This window comes from Capricornis sumatraensis, chromosome 17 (genome assembly GCF_032405125.1).
Source record: "Capricornis sumatraensis isolate serow.1 chromosome 17, serow.2, whole genome shotgun sequence".
NCBI lineage: Eukaryota > Metazoa > Chordata > Mammalia > Artiodactyla > Bovidae > Capricornis > Capricornis sumatraensis.
The window spans coordinates 68250764-68274557 of record NC_091085.1 but is presented as its reverse complement, the minus strand read 5'-3'; the positions used below and the strand labels follow the sequence as shown (position 1 = coordinate 68274557).

The 23794-nt window shown below is 47.2% G+C and overlaps 1 protein-coding gene across 2 annotated transcripts in view; it reads left to right on the top strand.

Moving 5' to 3' along the window:
* Nucleotides 1–23794, top strand: part of RPH3A (rabphilin 3A) — a 62413-nt gene that overhangs the window by 27894 nt on the left and 10725 nt on the right. For both annotated transcript variants that reach the window (XM_068990089.1, XM_068990088.1), the window contains 11 exons: nt 5259–5388; nt 6882–6968; nt 7115–7286; nt 9265–9303; nt 9403–9555; nt 11306–11392; nt 13889–13951; nt 15830–16069; nt 18441–18520; nt 21626–21700; nt 23111–23220. In XM_068990089.1, coding sequence (XP_068846190.1) covers nt 5259–5388; nt 6882–6968; nt 7115–7286; nt 9265–9303; nt 9403–9555; nt 11306–11392; nt 13889–13951; nt 15830–16069; nt 18441–18520; nt 21626–21700; nt 23111–23220 — 1236 coding nt within the window. The remainder of the gene's footprint in view (nt 1–5258; nt 5389–6881; nt 6969–7114; nt 7287–9264; nt 9304–9402; nt 9556–11305; nt 11393–13888; nt 13952–15829; nt 16070–18440; nt 18521–21625; nt 21701–23110; nt 23221–23794) is intronic.

The following is a 23794-nucleotide window of genomic DNA, read 5'->3' as shown; positions in this document are numbered from 1 at the left end:
AAAGTGTGGCCAAAAATTCACCAGCACCAGGATCCCATAGGGAGCTACTCCAGACTACAGACACTTGGAACCCATCCCAGTCCCACAGAATCTGAATGCTGAACACGCTTCTAGGGTAATCTAGATGGACCATCCATTTGCAGAACATACCCCCATGCAGTGGCTCTCAACAGGACCACAGGCTGAAATACTGGTTTCCGGGTGTAATCAAATCCATAACTGAGAAGTTTTAGAGCTGGGGCGCCAGGCATTTTTTTTTTTTTTTTAATTCTTCTGGGTCATTAACATGCATTGAGGATTACAGGCGTCCTTCATAGTGCATATAGGACTTTCCTGCCAAGCCTGGTAACAAGAAACATTCCATATGGGGTGAAGAAACTGAAATGTTTGATCACCAGGATAAAGACCCATCTATGACTCATGGTCTTCATGACATCATTTGGACTTAGTTCCCTGCAAAGTTTTATTTCCAAATTTATGCTCCTTGGCTATTCAGGCCCTCCCTGTTGAGGCCCTAGCATCTGGGGCTGCAGAGAGGTTGTCCGAATGGTCAGGCTACAGGAAACACCCACACACCTGCCACCCTGCTCATCCCTGTCTTTGAGCAGAGAAGGAAGGTCTGCCCAACCCTACTCCACTACCCTCTCTCTTTATTGGTCTGTACTGAATTCATGAATAACAAGGGGTCGCTATGCTGAGAGATCTGGATAATGATCTTCAATCTGTTTTTCCATGCCATTTGCTGCCACTGATAGAAGCTAATGAGACACTCCCAGTACAATGCGTGTTAATGGGGCCTTTGGGAGTTGAGGACTGAATGATGGCAGGAGCAAGCATCTTGAGAGGGATGCAAGAGTGTGGGTTTGCAAGTGGCAGCAGGTGAGCCTTCTAGGTTTCCTGAGTAAAGCATGCTGCAGTTTAGAATTGGGTCGTCTAGCCAGTGCACTCTTCCTGAGCTGGGTTGGCAAAGCTTGACTTGAGGCAGGAGGCCACGAGGGGATTGCATGGAAAGCAAAGATGGTTTACTGGCTCAGAGAACTAGATTCTAGCCCAGGCTTAGCGCTTTCTGTACTTTGGGACTGCCCCCTTCACCACCATCACCACCACTGATAGCGTGAGAAGAACAAAATGTAACTACTTTCTGGCTAGATGAATCACTTCATCTGGCTGTGGATGAAAGGGAAACAATGTGAGAGCCAATGTGTGTCCAAAAAAAAGAGAAAGATACATATATGACACTGTGCAATCACCATCCCCTGCCTCCATTAGCTTAGCTCATTGTCTCATAACATTTTGTAATTGTATGGCATTGAAAAGCATCTTCAAATTTGTCTGCTCCAGACAACTTCAAACTGTTTCTTTAAACAGCGGAACCAACTTTCTGAAGGAAATCTAATTCGAAAGCTCAAACAAATGGAAGAGATAAACACAGATATACTCTGAATGAAATAGCTCTCAGCATTACTCCCGCTATAGCACTCCAGTGAGTGGGCCCAAGATGGTCTCTGAGGAACCTCTGGGGTGCCATAAAGCACAATTTGACAATGACCAACTTAGCCCAACACCTTCTCCTTTACAGATGAGGAAATTGCATCCCAGAGAGGCAAAACTCAAGGCCAACATCCCGATTTCTGCATCCGATGTTGGGGACTTTTTAGGGGAACAAGATGGCAGCTCAGTTGTTGGTGTCTTATCCCAACTTCTGAGAAGTCAGAGGCAAAAAAGATAGAATCATGTGTGCAACTTGGTACCTACCAGTGATCGAGGCCCCGCTGGTGTGAGAAAGGCAACAGAACAGAGCAGGGGGAGACTGGACTGTTCAAGAAGGCCCCCATGGCTCTGCTTGGCAGTAGCAGCAGCGAGGTCTGAATAAGAACAGGGACTTGAAGGACTACCCTAGTGGTCCAGAGGTTAAGATGCTATGATTCCACTGCAGGGATGCAGAGGCCCATGCCTGGTCAGGGAACTAAGATTTTTTATTTACTTAAATGTAGGGGAAAAAAAAGAATAGGGACTCAAAAACCAGACTGCCAGACTGCCTGGATCTGGGTTCAGGCTTTCCCTACCCACCTCCCTGCTGTGTGACCTGAGTACCTCACTTCACCTCTCTGCGCTTCACTTTTCTCATTTGGAAAATGAGGAAAAGAATAGTCTTCAGCTTGCAGTGCTGCTGGAAGGATTTGTTGAGGAAATCCACGTGGAGTACCCACCTCTGTGCCTGGCACACTGTAAGTGCTCAGTAGACACTGGCTGCTGGTGTACTGAGACTGAGCACCGGGAGCCCCTGGATCTGGTTACCTCGCATCATTGCGTCGTCCTATAAAAGCCATTTCTAGGGAAAATGTGGGGAGGGCCGGGGCAGAGGAGGAGGAGCGTGTGCTGCCTTTGCTTTTTCACATGCTGCCTCCCTAAGCAGCCCTGTCAGATCAGGGTCACAGCAGGCTCTAGCGCCCACAAGCTGCTTTTGGCTCCTCCGTGGGCTCCCCTGTTGAATGGAACACAAAAAGAGAAGCTGCTATTTATAAGACAGCGACTAGAGTGCTTTGAGTGGATGGCGGGACCGAGGAGAGATGGCCGTGGGGAGAGTTGGCATCAGGTGGCTGCCAGCAGGGCTGGCCAGGGACCTCCTGGACCCTGTGATGCCTAAGTGCCATCCCAGGGGTTCTCATGCTTCTGGTGTCCACAGCTGAGAGCCAGCACGTGGAGGGGTGGGCAGGGTCCAACTTCATCTGAGTCCACTGGCGGTGGCTGGAACGGAAACAGTAAGGTTTTGTTTGAGGGAAAAAGCAGATGACTTCAGGCTGCTGTGTGCATACTAAGTCGCTTCAGTCATGCCCGACTCTTTGCGACCCCATAGACTATAGCCCTCCAGGCTCCTCTGTCCATGGGATTCTCCAGGCAAGAATACTGGAGTGGGTTGCCATTTCCTTCTCCAGGGGATTTTCCCGACCCAGGGATCGAATCTGTGTCTCTTACATCTCCTGTAGGGATGGCAGGTGGGTTACCACTAACGCCACCTGGGAAGCCCCTCAGGCTGGTAGGAAGTGTCAAAAACAACGCGCTTGAGATCAAAGCAGGTTGCCCCCACAGGTAGAGTCATCATGTGCAGCCTTGTGCTATTCAGAGTATGTCCTGGGACCAGTAGCATAGTGTGGAATCACTTGGGAGTTTTGTAGAAACACAGCACCTCAGGCCTCACCCCAGACCTGATGCCTTGGAATCTGCATTTTAACAAGACACCAGTGTGACTGGTATGCACATTAAGTTTGAGAAGGGTTAGCGTAACACATGGGCTTCCCTGGTGCTCAAAATGTCAGGAATCTGCCTACAGTGCAGGAGACCTGGGTTTAGTCCCTGGCTCAGGAAGATCCCCTGGAGAAAGGAGTGGCAACCCACTCCAACATTCTTGCCTGGAGAATTTCACAGACAGAGGAGCCTGGTGGGCTACAGTCCATGGGGTTGCAAAGAGTCAGACATGACTGAGTGACTAACAGACACACACACACATGCACACACACACAGTGTAGCACATAAGATACATGGGTTTCAGTTTTAGCTTTGCTACTGCCTAGCTGTGTGACCGTGGGCAAGTAATTTAACTTTAAAGAAAGTGCCTCACTTTCTTTACCTGCAAAATGGCTTATTAATAGTACCTCCTAGGGTTGGATGGCAAAGCACTTCATACCATGCCAGGCATATAATAAGCACTATGTATTCATTAAGTATAAGATGCTATTATATGTCACTAGACATTGAATTCAGCTTGCTTTTGCTGAATACATATTTGGGAGGCGGGCTGCATTCATTCATTCATTCATTTGACCATCATGTGTGAACACTCACTGTGGACCAGACACTGTTCTGGCCCTGAAGACAAGATGCCTGACCCAGGGGAGTTCTTAGTCTAGAGATGGATTCACAGTTACCTAATTACTTAATGTAGACAATCCCACAATTACTTATACATGAGACAAGTGTTATGCAGAAGGGTTGCAATTAGAGTAAATAAAATGGGTAGTCAGAAAAGTTTTCTAAGGGGAGGGGATATTGGAATATGAAATATATATGGAATATGAAGGATAAGGGGAATCTAGACAGGAAAATTGTGTGTGTGTGTGTGTGAGAGAGAAAGATCACAAAGATGGGCAATGGGCAAAGGCATGTTTCAGGCACAAGGAACGAAATGTACAGAAACACTGAGGCAGTTGGGAAAACTAGAACTCAAAAAGACCAGGGTAACCAGAGCAGTGGTTCTTAAACTTTTGCCAGAATCCCCTGGAGGGGTTGCTAAAGCAGATTGCCAGGCCCTACCCCCAGACTCTCCGATTAGGTTATTCTGGAGTGGGGCCCAAGAATTTTCATTTCTGACAAATTTCCAGGAGACACTGGTGCTGATGGTCTGGTTATCAGACTGAAAGAACCACTGAACTATAACACTGAAGTAAAACTAAGAGGGAGAAGAGGTTTAGGGTTTTATCCAGGGCCAGACCACACGGGATCACGGAAACCTTGTGGAATGGGAACCAGCTGAAGGTTTTAGGGGGAAGAGGGGGTGCCATGATCAGATTTATGTTTTAGGAATCTCTCCATGGCTGTGGTGGGGAGAACAGACGGTAGAAGGGGATGAATGAAGACACAGAGACTGAGAGGTTCCTGCAGTCACCTGGAGGAGAGATGTCTGTGGCTTGGCTGAGGTGAAGACAGAGAAGTGGGTGGATTCTGGAAGTGGTGTGGAGTTAGACACAGTAGGACTTGGTAGGGTCACTGAATGTCAGGAGAGTAGGGGCTCAGGAAGACCCTCAAGGTTTCTGATTGGAGCCAGTTAGTGGGTAGCGCTACTGCTCCCTGAGAATGGGAGCAGATTTACTGGGGATGGAATGAAGAGCAGCCAAGATGAAGAGTTGAGCTGAAAGTGCAAGTTTGAGACCCAAGTGGAGACATCGTTTAGACAATTAGATAAAAAGATCTGGAGTTCAGAAGACAGTGTCCCTGGAGGAGGTGACAGGAGAAAAGATTAAAGTTCTTAATCTGAAGTTAGTAGAATAGATAGGCTTTGGGGTACAGGGAAGGGGTTCCATGATGTTCTGAAATATATCAGAATGTATGTACCATTTTTCTGGGGAGTAGCCCAATTAGTCATCATCAGATACTCAAGAATATGTGCCCCAAAGAAGGTTAAGGCCATTAGCCAGATATTGAGGGAGCTGCTGGTGGCCCCTGGTCCTGTAAGGTCCATATAACGCTGACTCTGCTTCCAGGCGCCTGGTGGACCGCCTAGAGAACATGAGGAAGAACGTGGCCGGGGACGGGGTGAACCGCTGTATCCTGTGTGGAGAGCAGCTGGGGATGCTGGGCTCCACCTGTGTGGTGTGTGAGGACTGTAAGAAGGTACCATCTCCCTCCCCTTCCCTGCTTCCCTGGCCATCCCATGTAGAGGGCCTAAGCCTGGGGTCCAGCCTTTTGGGGGCCTTGGGTCTTAGGGATGGAGCTTGGATCGATTCCTTCTAGCATGCTCTTGTGCCTGTTCATGGTTCCTCCCCTAGATGTCATGCTGACCCTTCTGTCCCCTTGGAGCTCTGCTCCGTACAGGATGAACTTGGGAGAATGAGGCAGAACATGAACTGTGGTTGAACCTACAGGTATTCTGGCTTAGCAAGATATTGGTCATCCTAAAGAGGATACTGGGGGACTTCCTGGTAGTCTAGTGGTTAAGACTGCATGATTCCACCACAGGAGGGTGCAGGTTCAATCCCTGGTTGGGGAACTAAGATCCCACATGGCAAAAAAAAAAAAAAATACGCTGGGCTTATGTCTATATACATGTGTACATGGAAAGCATACACAGCATGCTCTACCCTGGGTTATAGTACAAGCCATTTTAGAAAGCCCAGCTCTAGCCAAGTTAGGCCAAATTAGACTTTGGTCTTCTTAAGCATTCACTCTTTTTTTTTCCTTAAGAAAAAAAAAAGTACATGTTTTGACATGTACTATTTTTAAAGTCTTTATTGAATTTGTTACAATATTGCTTCTGTTTTATGTTTTGGTTTTTTGGCCATGAGACATGTGGGATCTTAGCTTCCCAACAAGGGATCAAACCCACACCCCCTGCATTGGAAGATGAGGTCCTAGCCACTGAACTGGCAGGAAAGCCTCAAGCATTCACTCTTGGGGCTTGTATGCTTTCCACCTTGTACCCTCTGCTCAAGTTGTCTGCACTTGACCATTTCAGGACAGAAACACAACTGTCCTTGAGTCTGTCTGATTCCCAGGAAAGGAATTCAAGGGAACAATCCAGCTGGAGAGATCCATAATATCACCTGACTTCTCCTACTTGGGGTCCCAGTTAGCATTTAGAATGGAGTACTCCAAAAAACCTGTCTTCTGTAGTCAACTAGATAGTGAGAATTTTGTGACCTATTTGTTTTGACTAGCAGGAAACTCAGCCAAAAGTATACTGTTCCATCACATAGTCACAGCATTTACTCAGATAACTTCCTTCTTTGTAAGGAGTTGAACCTGTAGTCATAGTCTAGCTTGTCTCCAATTCATTTGGGAAAGAAAGAAGAAATAAAGAAACAGATAAATAGTTGCTCTTTAAAAAATTATGTCAATGATCTCCCTGGTGTGGATGCTGAAAACTCAGGCCCCACAGAGACTCTTGGAGAATCCCTGCTTTGAGGGCTTGGGAATGATTCCAGTTCTTGTTATCAGAAATCAAGACTCAAATTAGAACTTTATTCTAACTGGCCTTGGTCATGGGAGGCAGGTGAGGAACAAGGGAGAATAGGGCTTCATTGACACCCTTCCCAGCCACTTCTGATTACCAGCAGCTCTGAGCCTGACATATCTTGAGTGTGCACTGGGCTGTGTTTTGTCTCCAGAATGTCTGCACCAAGTGTGGGGTGGAGACCTCCAACAACCGCCCACACCCTGTGTGGCTCTGCAAAATCTGCATCGAGCAGAGAGAGGTGAGTGGACGGGTCCCATTCGGTTCCTGGAGCCTATTGTGTCGGTGCTCTGAGGACAGGGAGCAAAGTGGAAAATTAGCATTCATCAAGACAGGAGCAATGGTGCTCAGCTGCCATGTCTTCATCTTCTACCTCTCCTCCTCCAGGTGTGGAAGCGCTCTGGAGCATGGTTCTTCAAGGGCTTCCCCAAACAGGTCCTCCCACAGCCTATGCCCATAAAGAAGAACAAGCCCCAGCAGCCAGTCAGTGAGCCTGTGCCCGCTGCCCCTGAGCAGCCCGCTCCTGAGCCCAAGCACCCTGCCCGGGCTCCAACTCGAGGTAGGAAGATATAGCTGCTGCTTTCAGGACCAAGGACAGATCTTGGCTAACTGGTCTACCTGAAGGGTGTCCTGGCATCATGTCTGTGTTTCTACCCAGCTGGTGGACAGCCAGCCAGCCTCTGGGCTTTGGTCTAGAACTCCTATGTCCCTTTCACAACTCACCATGAACCCTTATCAAGAGAGTAGCACAGGGAACTCTCCAGCAATGCCAGGCTGCCAAAAGGCTTTGTTGTCATCCCTGATGGAGTATTTAGAGGTACAGCAGAGGTGGAAGTCAAAATTAGGAACTGAGAAAGACTCCCAGCACCAAAGTACACACTGGAGTCTGGAGGGCAGGGGATTGGAGGCTTGCTGAAAAGGCCTTATTTTCTCCTGATATTTCTTATATCAATCACCAGCAAATCTGAAACTGGACTAATTAAAAGTGAAAGATGAATAAAAAGGAAATTAGCAAAAAGAAAATTACCGCTACTATGGATATTATCACTATTATCTATTATTACTAATTATAAAAATGATAATAAAAAGAGTGACAAAACAGTAAAAAGAAGAAAAAAATGTAACCTCAATAGAACATATTTTAATTTAATAAGGCCACTAAGACCGACCACATAAAGCTCTTGCAGTACTTTTGATTAACCAAGTGATAAAAACTGGTCTGAATGACAATTCCAGAGTTGAGTGCAGGCAGTACTTCTGAAAGGAAAGTTATAGTTGAAGATCGCAAAAATTGAAGTGCCCAATCATAGCTTCTCAAGGCACCCAGTAACATGTCTGACACTCAAAAGGCACTCAACAAATACTTTTATCCTGGCAAGGCATGAGCAATTTCTGCTCTTTGCAGAGACTCACCAAACTGTCAACATACCCTGTAGCCCTGGGTTTCCATCACTAGAGCATCTTTCTCCCTGGTTAAGCATTACTCCCTCTAAGATGAAGACTATAGCATAACTGTCAACATCTTGAACATCTGAGCCCAGGAATACTTGAATTTGAATTCCAGCTTTGCAGCTTACAAGTTGTGTGAGCTTGGATGAGTAATCTAACTTCTCTGAAACTCTTTCCTCATCAATAAAATGAGGTTAATAACTCATGGGGTTATTTTGAAGATTAAATGAGATGCTACAGGCATACCTCATTTTATTGCACCTTGCTTTATTGCACTTCACAGTAATTGCAGTTTTTCACACACAAAAAATGATTTTTGATCAGTGGTCTTTGATGTTACCATGGCAATTGTTTTGGCATTTTTTAAGCAATGAAATATTTTTAAATTAAGACATGTACTTTTTTAAGACATAATGATATTTCACACATAATAGATTTAGAATTATGCCTATGATATGAACTTTCAATATTCTTTTAACAAGCAATTACTGAACACCTAATGAGTTCCAGGCTCTGTTCTACACCCTAGGGAGTCAGTGAATGAAGCAGATAAAATCTGTACTTTCATGCAATTAAAGTTTGGTGGGACAAACAGATGCTCAACAAACAGCAAATGCAAATACAATAAATATCAGGTAGTTATAGGTGCCTGGAAGAGAAGTGAAATGGGTAGAGGGCATAGAAGCTTCATGTTGGGCAGAATGGTCAGAGAAGGGGTGTCTGAAGAGATGATATTTGAGAGAAACTGACCAAGGTGGTTAAAAGTGCCCATAGAATCTTTGGGAATGTCACTTGCGAAGGGCTTGAGGTTGGAGCATGCCTGATGAATCCTGGGGAAAATCAAAGTAAGTGAACAAAGCACATTCTAGAAAGAATACAGAGGTGATGATCCCAACTCATTTGCAAAGGAAATAATGTGATGTTGTAAGCAGTCTCTACATTAGAGGGGAAATTGGGAGAGGAAATTTTTAATTTTTTTTTTTAGCTCTTAGGAATGGTGGACAGACTCTTTTGTGAGCTCCTTAAGTGATGCCTCTTCAAAAACATCAAATACATACCCCTGGTCAGTTTTTTCTCTCTCTCTGCAGGTGACACTGAAGATAGGAGGAGCCCAGGTCAGAAGACAGGTGGGTTCTGCTGACTCTGTCTTCTACTCTGGGGACAGGAGTCCTTTCCCCCATTCCTCCAGTCCCCCTTTCTACATTCCATTCATGCTTTCCTTCCAGGCCCTGACATGACCTCAGCTCCTGGGCGAGGAAGCTACGGGCCTCCTGTGCGCAGGGCCTCTGAAGCACGAATGAGCTCCCCTGGCCGGGACTCAGACAGCTGGGACCAGAACCACGGCATGGCTGCTGGGGACCCTAGCCAGAGCCCAGCAGGTGAGAGAGATGGGCAAATCCAAACAGGCTTCCTGGCGGAAGAGAATCAAAAGGAATGGGGAGGACAGTGTTTTATCCATTTATTCACTGGCCATTGGTAGACATTCAGGGAACATTTGTTGAATGAGTGAGTGAGTCAATGGATGGATGAACAAAGACCAAAATGAACAAGCAAACAAGCTGTGCTAATGCAGGACCCTGAGGCAAGGCCTGGGGACTAGTTAGCCCAGCCAGGAGTGCAGGAGTGGCCAGGTACTTTCTGTTCTGAGCATTCAAGCATCTCTCCTGTGGAAATGGTTTCAATTCAGGACTTACCTGGTGGTCCAGAGGTTAGGACTCAACACTTTTCATTGCAGGGAGTATGAGTTTGATTCCTGGTCAGGGAACTAAGATCCTGCAAGCCACTCAGCATGGGCAAAAAGAAAAAGAAAGTAAATAATCAGGATTTCCCTGGTGGTCCAGTGTTTAAGACTCCATGCTTCCAGTGCAGGAGACACAGGTTTCATCCCAGGTTGGAGAACAAGGATCCCACATGCCACAGGGTGCAGCCTGCCCCCCCCAAAAAGAGAATTTCCTATAAAGCCTACACATTTTTATTTCTGGAAATAAAAGTTATACATTTTTTTTAAAGATCTAAATTCAGGAAAGGTAGGATCCAGCTCAGCGAGGTGAGCGAGGACAAGGCATTCTTCTGGGAATGTCTTACCTTCTGGGCACCAGGAGCTGCTATGTGTATCATCCACATTTGATCCCCCAGCAGCTCTGCAAGAGGCAGTAGCGCCTAAAAGTCTCAGGCAGACTCCAGAGGTCAAACACCTGACTTCAAACCCAGGCTCTGCTACTAACTAATCAGGAGACACTAGGTGAGCTCCTTAACCCCTCTGTGCCTCAGTTTACCCGCTTGTAAAATGGAGCTCATAAAGCACTACCTCACAGGGTATGAAATTAAATAAGTTCTTATAAATAAGCATCAGCCCATTGTTATCAAGTGGGTAGAGTTATTGCCTGCATGAAGCATCTGAGGTTCAGTGAGGGTAAGTGACCAACCCAAAGACACACAGCTTATAAAAGAAAAATCTGGGATGCAAAACTTAAGTCCTCATGAAGATAAGAACAGTCTTTCAGGACTTACTCAGCCATGCAGGGGTTAAGACTCAATGCTTCCACTGTAGGAGGGGCACGGGTTCGATCCCTGGTTTGGGAACTAAGATCCCATATGTCACAAGGTGTGACAAAAAAAAAGAAATCTGCTTGACACAAGTACCAAAGTAAATTCTAAATTGATTTTTAAAATCTACCAGATGTTGAGTGTTTACTACATGCCAGGCACTGTTCTGAGCACTTTGCATGTATTGTATCATTATGGGTCTCCACCACAGCCTTGTGAGCTAGGTACTGTTATCCCATTTGACAGATGAGGAGACTGAGGCCCAGAGAGGACAGGTCATTTGTGCAAAGTCATAGATGTTGGGAGCAACATCACAGAACCTGGGCTTTTCAATACCCACACTGCTGCTGTGACTTCTCAGGGTGATCTAAGTACTGAAAAGAGAGAACACACTGAGGAGGGGAGTAGAATGTCTGAAAGAGCCGAGAATGTCAGGGAGCTGCCTCCAGTTCATACCCAGAGGACCGTACCTTATGCCAACGCACCAATCCCAAGCTTCTTCCTGCTTTGACTGTATATGTGTGTGTGCGCGTGTCTGTGTGTGTGTGTGTAACACGACAAGCTCTTTTCTTTCCCCTACAGGTTTGAGACGGGCCAACTCAGTCCAGGCTTCTAGACCCGCCCCGACCTCAATGCAGAGCCCAGCACCTCCCCAGCCTGGGCAACCAGGTACCTGCCACCCACCTGCCCACCCAGGTCATCACTCAGCTGTGACTGCAATACCTCCCACCTTTGCTTACAGAATCCGCTGGGCTTTTTGCAAAGCTGCAGCCATTGGCAAACTCTAAACTCTTCCATAACCCTTAGAATGAGTAATACTAGAATAGAATGAGGCTGAGAGCCCAGCATGGGTGGGAGGGGGTGGGTAGCATCATATCCACCTAAACGCAAAAAGTGACAATATTTCATCCCCTAGTGTGCCCCGCCTTCCAGTATTGTCACCCCACTGTCACAATTCTCACCACATACGTCTACCATCTGCCCTCTTATTTCCTTAATATTTTCTCCAAATTGACCTCCTTTAAAAACATAACTGAGAGAAGTTGTTACCATAAACTCTCTCTCAAGGAAAATTTAAGGATCTTGGACTTTAACAAAAAGACATGTTCTCAGACAGGTATGTGAGATTCATGAAGAAATAGTGGGCAAGAGATTAGTAATATGAGAAAATTTGAGCACATGTGTCTTGTATAAAAGAATGGAAATAATTCCTAATAGGTGCATTTAAAAAGCTGTTATTTTAGGTACTTCCCTGGTGGTCCAATGGCTAAGACTCCATGCTCCCAATGCAGGGAACCTGGGTTCAATCCCTGGTCAGGGAACTAGATCCCACATGCTGCAACTAAGAGCTGGTGCAGCCAAATAAATAAATAAAATATTTTAAAATTTTTGTCATTTTAAAAGAAACCTATAATAATGGGAAACCAGTATTCCATACCAGAAAAAAAGAGAGTGTGTTATTAATAGTTTGCTAGGGCAGTCATGAATATTCATTGGAAGGACTGATGCTGCAGCTGAAGCTCCAATACTTTGGCCACCTGATGTGAGGAGCCAACTCATTGGAAGAGACCCTGATGCTGGGAAATATTGAAGGCAGGAGGAGAAGGGGACGACAGAGGATGAGATGGTTGGATGGTGTCACCAACTCGATGGACATGAATTTAAACAAACTCCAGAAGATAGTGAAAGACAGGGGGGCCTGACATGCTGCAGTCCATGGAGTCTCAAAGAATAGGACACAACTTAGTGACTAAACAGCACAAAGGACAATCATAACAAATATCACAGCTGGGGGGCTTAGAATAAAAGAAATGTACTGTGGCCCAGTTCTGGAGGTCAAAAGTCCAAAATCAGGGTGTTGCCAGGGTTGGCTCCTTCCATGAGCTGTGAGAGAGAATGTGTCCCATCCTCTTCCCTCGCTTCTGGGAGCCTCAGGCATTCCTTGGCTTGTAGAGGTATCTTCACATCATCCTCCTTCCATGCTTGGGCCCTGTATGTCCAAACTTCCCCTCGTTATAAGGGCATAGTCATATCGGATTAGGGCCCAGCCTAATGACTGCGTCTTAACTTGGTCATCTGCAAAGACCCTCTTCCTAAATAGTCACATTCACAGGGACTGGGAGTTTGGACTTGAACATCTTTGGGGGAATGCAATTCAACCTACTGTGAAAGCTATTATAAAAATTAGTATACTGGGTCTTCTCTGGTGGTCTAGTGGTTAGGAGTCTGCCTGGCAATGCAGGGGGACATGGGTTTGATCCTTGTTCTGGAAAGATCCCACATGCCATGGGGCAAATAAATCAGTGAACCACAACTACTGAGCCTGTGTGCAGAGCCCGTGCTCTGCATCAAGAGACACCTGGGCGATAAAAAGCCTGCGTACAGCAACAGAGAGTAGACCCCACTCAGCACAGCTAGAGAAGGCTCACACACAGCAACAAAGACCTAGATATTAAATTATAATTTAATTTATAAATTAAATACAGCTTTAAAAGATTAATGTACTGAAGATAAAAGAGCACAGTGATATTCTCAGTACACTGGCCTACTGAAGGTTTGGAGCCTGAGGCCTGTCCTCTTTGGCTTTTTCAAAAGGGACACTTAAATAAAGGTTAGAGACGTGTTAAAGAAAAGTAGCACTGCAGTAAGACTTTTCCCATGATGGGATCAGTATCGAACCAATGGAGCCCAGAATGGCTTTCTCACTGCATCGTTGAATGTTATTTTTATTTCATGCCCCAAGCCCGTGGCTCTCTCCCACATCCCAAGCTTTGGAAATGTAGAGAATCCTCTGGACTGGTAATGACCCTGTAATAATGGTGGACACAAAACATGGGCTCGCCTGTTACCTTGCAAGTGGTTCTTATTCCATTAGCTCGTTGCCCTCATAACAGCCAGCAAAACGTGAAGAGCAGGTATCACCAGCCCCACTTCACAGCGGGGAGGAAGCTGAGATTCAGGAAGGAGGGACTGAGGCTTGAAGCTAGGCCTCTCCAACCCCAGGATCCCTGCAGTGGGACTGTTCCTGCACCCCTGGATACCTCTGCACATCATCCACCACCCCGGGCCTGTGTCTGCACCGTGAAATGAGGAGAGCTTGGGGCAAACCCTCAAATGACGTCACCCTCTCTGTTCCAAGCTTCTTTCTCTCTTTGCCTCACTCAGGACCCCCAGGAGGCAGCAGACCCAGTCCGGCACCGACGGGACGCTTTCCAGATCAGAGACCAGGCGAGTGTTTGCTTCTTTTTTGTGCCTGCACGGGTGACCACCTCTGTTTCACCAATTGAGAGAGAGAGAGAGTGACAGAGACAGAGATAGAGAGACAGAGGTGGAGAGAGAGAGGGCTACCAGACATTGGCCCATTCTGCATCCTGAGAGCTAGCTGATGATCTCTAAGGGATCCCCCGAATTCTGAAACTCTAGAGAGTCCGTACTAACATTTGATGGACAGAAAATGACAATACATTTAGTGGTTAAGAGCACAGGCTGCCTGGATTCAAATCACTGCTTCTTCACTTCCCAACTGTGTGACCCTAGGTAAGTCACTTAACTTCCCTGAGCCTCAGTTTCCTCATCTTGAAAATGAGAATAACACAAAGACCTACCTCATAGAGTTGTGAGGATTAAGTAAACTGAGACATAGAAAACTTTAGCACGTGGCCTCTGCCCATCACCTGCTGCCCCTAGGCCTGTGTCTACACTTGTGAAATGGAGGCAGGGCGGTGCATGGGGCAAACACTCAAATGATGTCGCCTTCTCTGTTCCAAACTTCTTTCTTTCTTTGCCAAGATCACTCCAAGTGACAGTGATTATCACTGATACATATGTAACAGCCCCAATCAATACAGCGTATTCACTGCTTGCTAATGCACCAGTTACTGTGTGACGTGCTCAGTTCCTCAGTCACGTCCGACTCTTTGTGACCCTGTGGACTGTAGCCCACCAGGCCCCTCTGTCCATGGGATTTCTCAGGCAAGAATCCTGGAATGGGTTGCCATTTCCTCCTCCAGGGGATCTTCCCGACCCAGGGATCGAACCCGTGTCTCCTGCATCTCCTGCATTGGCAGGTGGATTCTTTACCATTGAGCCTACTGTGCAAATATTAGAAAAAAAAAAGTTTAAATAATTGCTATTACTTTGTCAACAAAGGTCCATCTAGTCAAGGCTATAGTTTTTCCAGGAGTCATCTATGGATGTGAGAGTTGGACTATAAAGAAAGCGGAGCATGGAAGAATTGATGCTTTTGAACTGTGGTATTGGAGAACACTCTTGAGAGTCCCTTGGACTGCAAGGAGATCCAACCAGTCCATCCTAAAGGATATCAGTCCTGAATATTCATTGGAAGTACCGATGCTGAAGCTGAAGCTCTAATACTTTGGCCACCTGATGTGAAGAACTGACTCATTGGAAAAGACCCTGATGCTGGGAAAGATTGAAGGCAGGAGGAGAAGAGAATGACAGTTGGGTGGCATCACTGACTTGTTGGACATGAGTTTGAGCAAGCTTCAGGGGTTGGTGATGGACAGGGAAGCCTGACGTGCTGCAGTTCATGAGTGGCTGAACTGAACCGAACTGAACTACTATTTGAGCACGTTCAGGTCTTAAAATTCCCCATTTTGGGGATGAGGAAACTAAGGCTCAGAGACAAGTCACTTGCTCCAGGACACACAGCTGAGATTCAAACCCAGGCTGCCTGGCTTCAGAGCCCACACCAATGAGTGCTCTCAGTGAGGTCTGTTTTGCCTCCATTTGAATCAGCCCATGGGTCTTGTTATAAAACATAGATTCCAAGGCCCCATCACAGGGCCTTTAGATTCTAGCTGGGGCCCGGGAACCTGCAGTTTTGCAGACCTTCCTTGGGTGGCTTTGACAAAGGCGACATTCTGAGATCTGGGGAGCAGTGCAATGTGTGCCCCCCCCCCACTGTCCAAGGAAAGTGACAGTCCCCCCATTGCAGAGCAGTGGGTGATTCTGGTGCAAAGCTTGACAAGCACCTGGTTCGTTGGTGCTCGTCACTCACAGTAACACTGCAGCAGTTGTCATTGCTAGAATTCCAACACAGGGACTCAGCTGCCTCTTTCTCACCCTCTCCCATCTCCCCTGCAGAGGTGGCTCCCAGTGACCCAGACTATACAGGGGCCACAGCCCAACCCCGGGAGGAGAGAACCGGGGCAATCGGAGGCTACTCAGCGGCTGGAACCAGGGAGGACCGAGCGGGCCACCCCCCAGGCCCCTATTCCCAAGCCTCTGCGGCTGCTCCCCAACCGGTGGTGGCCCCAGCCCGTCAGCCCCCACCCCCTGAGGAGGACGAGGAGGAAGCCAACAGCTACGATTCGGATGAAGCAAGTAGGTGACTCGTAACAGAGGGGTGGCTGAAAAAGTTGCTTCAGTGGTCACCCCCTGGGAAACAGGAATGGGTCTGGGGACAGCCCTGTATACCCCAGCCCCCCATAAACATATTAGCCAAGCTATAAAAATACAAATTTGTGTTACTAAATTCACAAAGTGACATCAGCTTTCTAAAGTATAGGTGCTGTATGGTTTTTTCATCCTGGTAAAACATACATAACATCAGTGTTACCTTTTACATCATTTTTTATGAGTATAATTCAACTACATTCACAATGGTCTACTGGGTGATTTCATAGAATTATCATATGACCCAGCAATTCCACTCCTAGGTGTATACAAAGAGGCATGTGTTTTAATAGTTTCCCAAACTCTTTAGTGTGTCTTCTAAAAGTCGTTTTTTTAACCATGGTTTAAAATTTTCTGGTATTTCCTCTTGCATCCATCCACTCGATGATTTATAAAGTGTTGACTCTGTGCTTCTCTCACTCAGAGCTTGAGTCCCAAGGGGACACACGCACACACACACACACACACACACACACACACACACACACACATGCACACACACATACACACATGCGTGCACACACACACACACACGCCAGTGGCACTTCTCCTGGGTGTGGCTGGGTGCTTCAGGGGAGAGCTGGGGTGGCCCTTGTGAGCTGGAAGGAAGCACAGATGGGTCGTGTCTGGACCTGATTCACGTGGGGTTGGAGGGACATTCCACGACCTGCTGGTCAGACGGGGAGACTGTACCCGCTCCAAAAAAATGGACCAATGGCTGTAATCGGTGGAATGGCTTTGGCCCTTCAGGTTATCTCTCCTCATTGTAAAAAGGGGAGTGAATACTGCCTCCCATGTGGGGCTGAGGGCAGGGTAAACTTAGTTACCTCCTGAGAAAGGGCATCGAAAACCAGAAATCATTTTATATAGTACAAAACACACACAAAACAATTTATATAGTACAAAGTACAAGTACAGGGTAAACTGAGGTACCTCCTGAGAAAGGGCATCAAAAACCAAAAATCATTTTCTATAGTACAAAACACACATGAGGAATTATTATTATGCAACATGAGCATCAGAAGTAATAATAGTCATAGTCAACACTTGGTGAGCACTTATTTTGTGCCAGGCACTTTTCTAAGTGTGTTAAGTGCATCGCTCACTTTAACCATCCCAGTGAGTCTAGGAATAGTCGCTTTTCTTATTCCAATTTCACAGATAGGGAGATGGAGTCTCGGACAGGTTCAAGGGCTTGTCCTAGTTCCCATGGACAGTGAGTGGAGGGGCCGACGGTCAGCCTCAATGCTGCAGCAGATCGGAGGCCAGACCTGGAGGAAATATGAGCTGTCCTGTCTCCCCCAGGGGTCGCAGGGCTGCAGGCTAGGGGGAAAGGAGTCTGAGCTGTTGGCCACAGGCTGCTTCTGCTCTGGAAAGGCACCATGTCTATCCCACCTTTTGGCTCTTCAATCCTGGCCCCTCTGCCCAGAGCAGTGACCACTGCTCCTTCCATCCACCTGAAGTGTCTCTTCACTGACCTGCCAAGCCTAGAATATCCATCGCAGCCTATGTATATCCCTAATAGGAGCTGTCCTTGATGATTTGCAACAAGCCTGTCTCTGTATTGGCTCCCTCCCTCACTCATCTCTGTATTGACAAGTATTTATTGAGCACCGACTAGGTGCCCCTAAACTATTATAAGTGCTAAGGATACCATGGCCAAAAAAAAAAAAAAAAAGACAGACAAGATGGCTGATCTAATGGAACTAGCATTCTAGTGGAAAGACACATAATGTACCAATGAGTTGATTTCAAACAGAGGCAGAGCATGGTGAAGGAAGTAAAATAGGGTGAATGACCAAGAAGGTAGCTGCTTTAGATGGAGCAATCAGAGAGGGCTTCTCTATGGAGGTGGCATTTAATTTAAACTGAGAAGTGGATAATGAGATGTCACCAGCCACATGAGGATCTAGAGGAAGTGCATTCTCGACACAGGCAACAGCAAATGCTAAGGCTCATTTATTCCTTCAGCAAGTAAGTGAGCTAACTGTGTGCCCTGCGCTGTGCCCAGTGGGGACATAGCAGTGAACAAGACAGTCACAGCCTTACCCTCACGGGGTTCTCAGCCTAGCGGATGGAAGTCATCAACTAGGCAATTGCACAAATGATTAACTGATCATAGGTGTGCCGAGGGCTCCAGGGAGGAGGAGGGTCTATGAGGATGAGGAGTCCAGATAAGGCTTCCTCTCCCCTGTAGGCTCAATGCCTATCCCAGACTGGGCACATGGTTAGTGCTCAGGAAATGTTTGTTGAATGACTGAACGAGTGTCTTCTTGGTACCTGCCTCTGTCCTCTTCAGCCACCCTGGGTGCCCTGGAGTTCAGCCTTCTCTATGACCAGGACAACAGCTCCCTGCACTGCACCATCATAAAGGCCAAGGTGGGTGAGGCGCCAAGCTGGGGACCGCTCAGTACGCTCTGGCATTTCTAGGGGACTTGGGGAGGGCAGGGGATATTAGGCCTGTCTCCTGCCATGGCCTTGTCTGTCTGTGACAGTGACCGTAATGAGAAAAGAGCAGGAATTGGCCACGGCTAATTCCTTTCGGGGAGGACTTCCTGTGGGAATGGCCCGGGAGGGGTTTTACTTAACTGTATCTGCCTCCTGGGAATGACGGCAACCAAGCTTCAAGGGCAGAGCTGAGACCTGCCCCATCCACGGCCGCTGGAGGGCACTGCAGAGGTGTCACCCGGGAGGCAGTGACAGCCGATCCTGACGGCTGACATGTCACTGAACAGCTCCTTCTACAGACGTGGCTGTCAAGCTGGAGTAGCAGACAGTCAGGGGCCTGTTGTTGCAGGTCAGGTGCGCTAAGTTACCTCAATAGCTTCTGACTCTTTGCAGCCCTATGGACTATAGCCCACCAGGCTCCCCTGTCCACGGGATTTCCCAGCAAGAATGCTGGAGGGGGTTCCCGTTTCCTACTCCAGGGGATCTTCCCAACCCAGAGATCGAACCCACATCTCCTGTGGTTCCTGCATTAGCAGGCAGATACTTTACCGCTGAGCCGCCTGGGAAGCCCTGTGGTTGCAGATACGAGGACAGTCATCTGGCCTTCTGAGGGGGCGGAAGGGCAGAGCAGGTTGGAAGAGCATCTCTACACAGCAGGTTCCACGGGCAGTGACCTGACTCCACTCTAGCCCCCAAGGAAAGCTGGATGATGCCAGTGCCAACCCCAGGAAGTACTAAAAACTAACCAGGATCTCCCCTGCCCGAGTGTGGTCTATAGAGAACAAGCAAGGCCCAGGAACCAGACTTCCTGAGTTCTAACACCAGCTCTCCTGCTCCTGGCTGTGGGACTTGGGGGAAGTTACTTAACCTGTCTGTGCCTCGGGGATAATAGTAGAGCCTCTCCCATAAGGGCTATGGTGAGTATTACACAGAAGGTAGCTGGGTATCCCAGTTTGCACAGATAGCCCCCATTATGCCTGTTGCCTTGCTAAAATAATTAAGAACTCTCCTTCCCACTCACAAAATGTCCCAGTTTGGATGATCAGTGATGTGTGAAATGCTTAACACAACTTCTAGATCAACACACCCAGGTCACTTCTTCAGCAGGTGTTTAGATGCATTTACACCCCACCCCCAATAACACGGTGAGGTAAGGCCCTACATTATCTTGTTTAATTTTCACAGGAACCTCTGAGGAAGAGATTATTATTAGCCCCATTGTACAGATGGGAAAACTGAAGCTTAGAAAGTTAAAGCCTGAGGCTACTCAACTGGTAAGGGATAGAGCTGGATTTGACTCCAGATGTAATGGCCTCCAGCTTCAGAAATGGGAGAAAGCCACACCATCACAGCCCCCTTGAGACAGGGGCTTAATGACTTATGGGCTAGGTTGGTAATAGAGACATGAAAAGCATGTGGGAAGCGTTAGGGAATGGTAGTAACTTCAGTAAACTGGTGTGCTTACCAAACCAACATGTTCCCACTTCAATTTGAAAACCACAACATCTGCTGATTTGCAAACTCACAATCCAACCAGACATTCCAGAAATGTTTATTAAATAGCTACTGTGTACCAGGAACTACCCTAATGCTGGAGAATGTTAGAATGAGCGAGAATAGCCTGTGCTCTCATGAACTTTGTTTTAGAAATGGATAAGAAACCATCACCTGAATATTATTCAGGCTTCCCTGTTGACTCAGCAGTAAAGAAGCCACCTTCAGTGCAAGAGACCTTCCATCCCTGGGTCAGGAAGATCCCCTGGAGAAGGAAACGACAACCCACTCAAGTATTTTTGCTGGGAAATCCCATAGACAGAGGAGTCTGGTGGGCCACAGTCCATGTTGCAAAAAGTTGGACATAACTGAGCGGCTGAGCACTTCTGCACACATGAGTATTATTCACCCTCCGGGGCTTTCTGCAGATTATTTTGTCCCATTTAATCTTCACAACAAACCTATGAGGACAGTTCCATCATCATTCCCATTCTATAGATGGGGAAACTGAGACACAAGGAAATTAAGGGACTTGCTCAGGTCACAAAGCCAGGAAGAAGTGGAGCTGGGATTTGAACCAATGTTGTCCAGCTCAAAAGCCTGTGCTCTTACGCACTCGGCTCCCTGGCCAGATTTACCCCTTGCACCCTACTTTGTGGCCTCCTGTCCCCATATAGTACTAACAAACACTGATCATACTTAACTTATGCCAGGACCAGAGCTCAACCTTCACAAATGAGAGCTCCTTTACTCCTCCAAGAATCCCATGAAGCATTGGCTGTGATCAGCCCCATTGAACAGATAGGGAAACTGAGGTTCCCAGAGATCACAGAATGAAGCACATGGGAGTGGAGATTAGTGCTCTATAAGGAGACTGTGGGAACCCAGAGATAAGACACCTGCCCAGCCAGGGCCTAGGGAGTGGACAAAGAGTATCTGAGCCCCAGGAATTTTGGAATTGCTCATACTGACAAGCCCAACTTAACTCCTATCCCAGACAGACTCCTCTCCCTATGGTTGATTTGAGCCCCATGTCAGCTCTGAGAGGGACCAGACAGAGACTGTGATCTCCATCACATGGATGGAGAAACTGAGGTCTCAGAAGCAAGTGAAGAGTCCAGGGCCAGAATGCAAGCTTCCTCTCCCTAGCCTTTCCTCCTCTCGCACCCATTCTGGGACATGTCCCTCCATCTCAGCAATAACAATCCAACCTTAATGGAGCACTTCCAGTGTGCCAGGCACTGTGCCAAACACTTTACAAGTGGGAATGCATTTAGATTTTACCAGCCATTTGACAGGTGAGGAAAATGAGACTCAGAGAGGTTAAGACACTTGCCTAAGGTCACACAGCCAGTGAGTGACATGACCAGGCTTTAAAGCTCATCTGCCTGATTCCAGTGCTCATTCTGAGATGCTGTATTTCCTTTCTCTTTCTTCAGAGGAGGAAGGACACAGGTTGGACCGATAACTGCACGTTGCCTTTGATAGCTGAGTGCCCAAGCCCTCCCCAGGCCCTCACACCTTTGCTTTCTTTTCTTACAGGGACTGAAGCCCATGGATTCGAACGGCTTGGCCGATCCCTACGTTAAGCTGCACCTCCTGCCAGGAGCCAGCAAGGTACCATATGGCCTGGGCCTCTTGGCAAGCTGGGTACATGGGCTCTGGAAAGCAGCCAAGGTTCCCAGCTCAGAGCCTAAAATAGCCCTATCTGCCCCCAAGCCCCCTCTTCCCTGATTGGCAAAGTCTTTGCCCGGGGTAAGGCATGGGCCAGAACCATCCTCCTTCAAGTGGCAGGGGCTCTGCTCATTTCTCCAGCTCAGAAACCGGGACTCCAGTAGACAGGCAGATGCCATGATTAAGCCCTGACCTGCTCAAACACCTATAGTGGCTCCCCAGTGCTGACCGTGGTCACCCCTCCCACGCATTTTGTGCCTCAGCCAAACATCTCTCTACAGGGTGAATAACTCTCTCTAGATAACTTGAGAAAATATTCTGTCATTAAGAGAAAATGGGCCCCCATCCCTCCTACCTTTCTCTCCCATTCCACCTCACCTGCTGACCATTATTTTGCTCTGGGGAGGAAAAGTGGGATTAATTCTCCTTTCTTTGGATTGACCCCCTCAGAACACAAGGCTGGAAATGAAAGTGTGCCTTCTTGAGTTTTATTTTTTGCTTTGTGTTCATTTGACATGAATGTCCTAAAAACAAAGCTGACTGTATACTTGGTATATACTATACACATGATCTTAGGAAAATGCCTTCTCAAAAATGTCTGTAAGTATCAAATGCCCCATAAGACAAAAGAGGATACACTTACATGTGTGCAGGCATACACACACACACCCACACACACACTTTATGTCACTCTTTTTTTGTTTAGATCAAGAAAAGACAGTCCCATCGCTTCTCGGCCTTTAGGCTAAGAGCAAGTAAAGACAAGACAGTCCCATCTGGCCATGGCCAAACTAGCTGGCCACTGCTCCTTCTAACCCGAGTGACATTTGCTTCTCCTTGACACGCTCTCCTTTGCCCACTCCTAGATCCAGACCTGCTTTGCCAGAGAATCCAATCAGTCATACATGTTAGTATGAATTAGACTTGTCACCAGGTGTATTTCTAGCCTTCACTCCTAGAGTAAAATAACAAATTTTGCTCCCTCCGAGGAATTTCCAGCATGGAGGATTCTGTTTGGGGAAATTGAGAGAATTGTCCCAATATCCCCAGATGACTCTCATTTCTGCCTCCCTGTCCTGGAAATAATCATTTTTCTCAAAGAAAGACATCGTAGCTTTCTAATCTTTATGGAAAAGTCAACGAGAGGGCCTGGAGGGAGGGGTGGCCCACCGTCCAGCGTTGCTGATGCACCCTAGAGCCTGACCCCGACTCCCCCGAGAACAGAGCCCTGACGCCCGTAAGGGGAGTGGACGCCTAAGTCACGCAGCCACCCTAAATGGGCCCAGGGGTGTGGCTGCAGGGCTGGCTCCCCACTGAGGCAGGTGTCTGTCTGTCCATCTCTCTGGGTTCTAGTCCAACAAGCTTCGTACAAAAACCCTGCGGAACACCAGAAACCCCATCTGGAATGAAACTCTGGTCTACCACGGCATCACAGATGAGGACATGCAAAGGAAGACCCTCAGGTGCCTGCTGGGTGGGAGGGCAGAGACCGGGCCGTGGCTGGGCAGACAAGCAGGCGCGGCCCCCAGGAGCTATGCCTTAAAACATCTCAGGGTAGTTTACTTCTAAAAGATGTTATCTATTTCAAGTGGACATTTTTTTTGAAAGTACAGGTAAGTGAAGCTGTTAACATCTTGGTGTCTTGACATCTGGGTTTAGCGTGTGTATTTGTGTGTGTGTGCGCACAAAAGTATTTTTTTAATAAAGTATTTTTTTAAATGTTTATAAGAATGGACCATCCTATTGAATAATTAGCCAGCTTCACTTAACAACATACTGTTGCCACTTCATATTCTTCTATAATGTATTAAAATGCATTAATGAGGCGGGCATGGCAACCCATTCCAGTATTCTTGCCTGGAAAATCCCATGGACAGAGGAGCCTGGCCGGCTACAGTCCATGGGGATGCAAAGAGTGGGACACGACTGAAGCCACTTACACACAATAAATGAGTATATCCTTCTTGTGAAGAATTACTGAGAAAACAAAGCTGCCTTTAAATGTTCATCCCTTCCTCAGCCTGGGTCTCTTTTCCC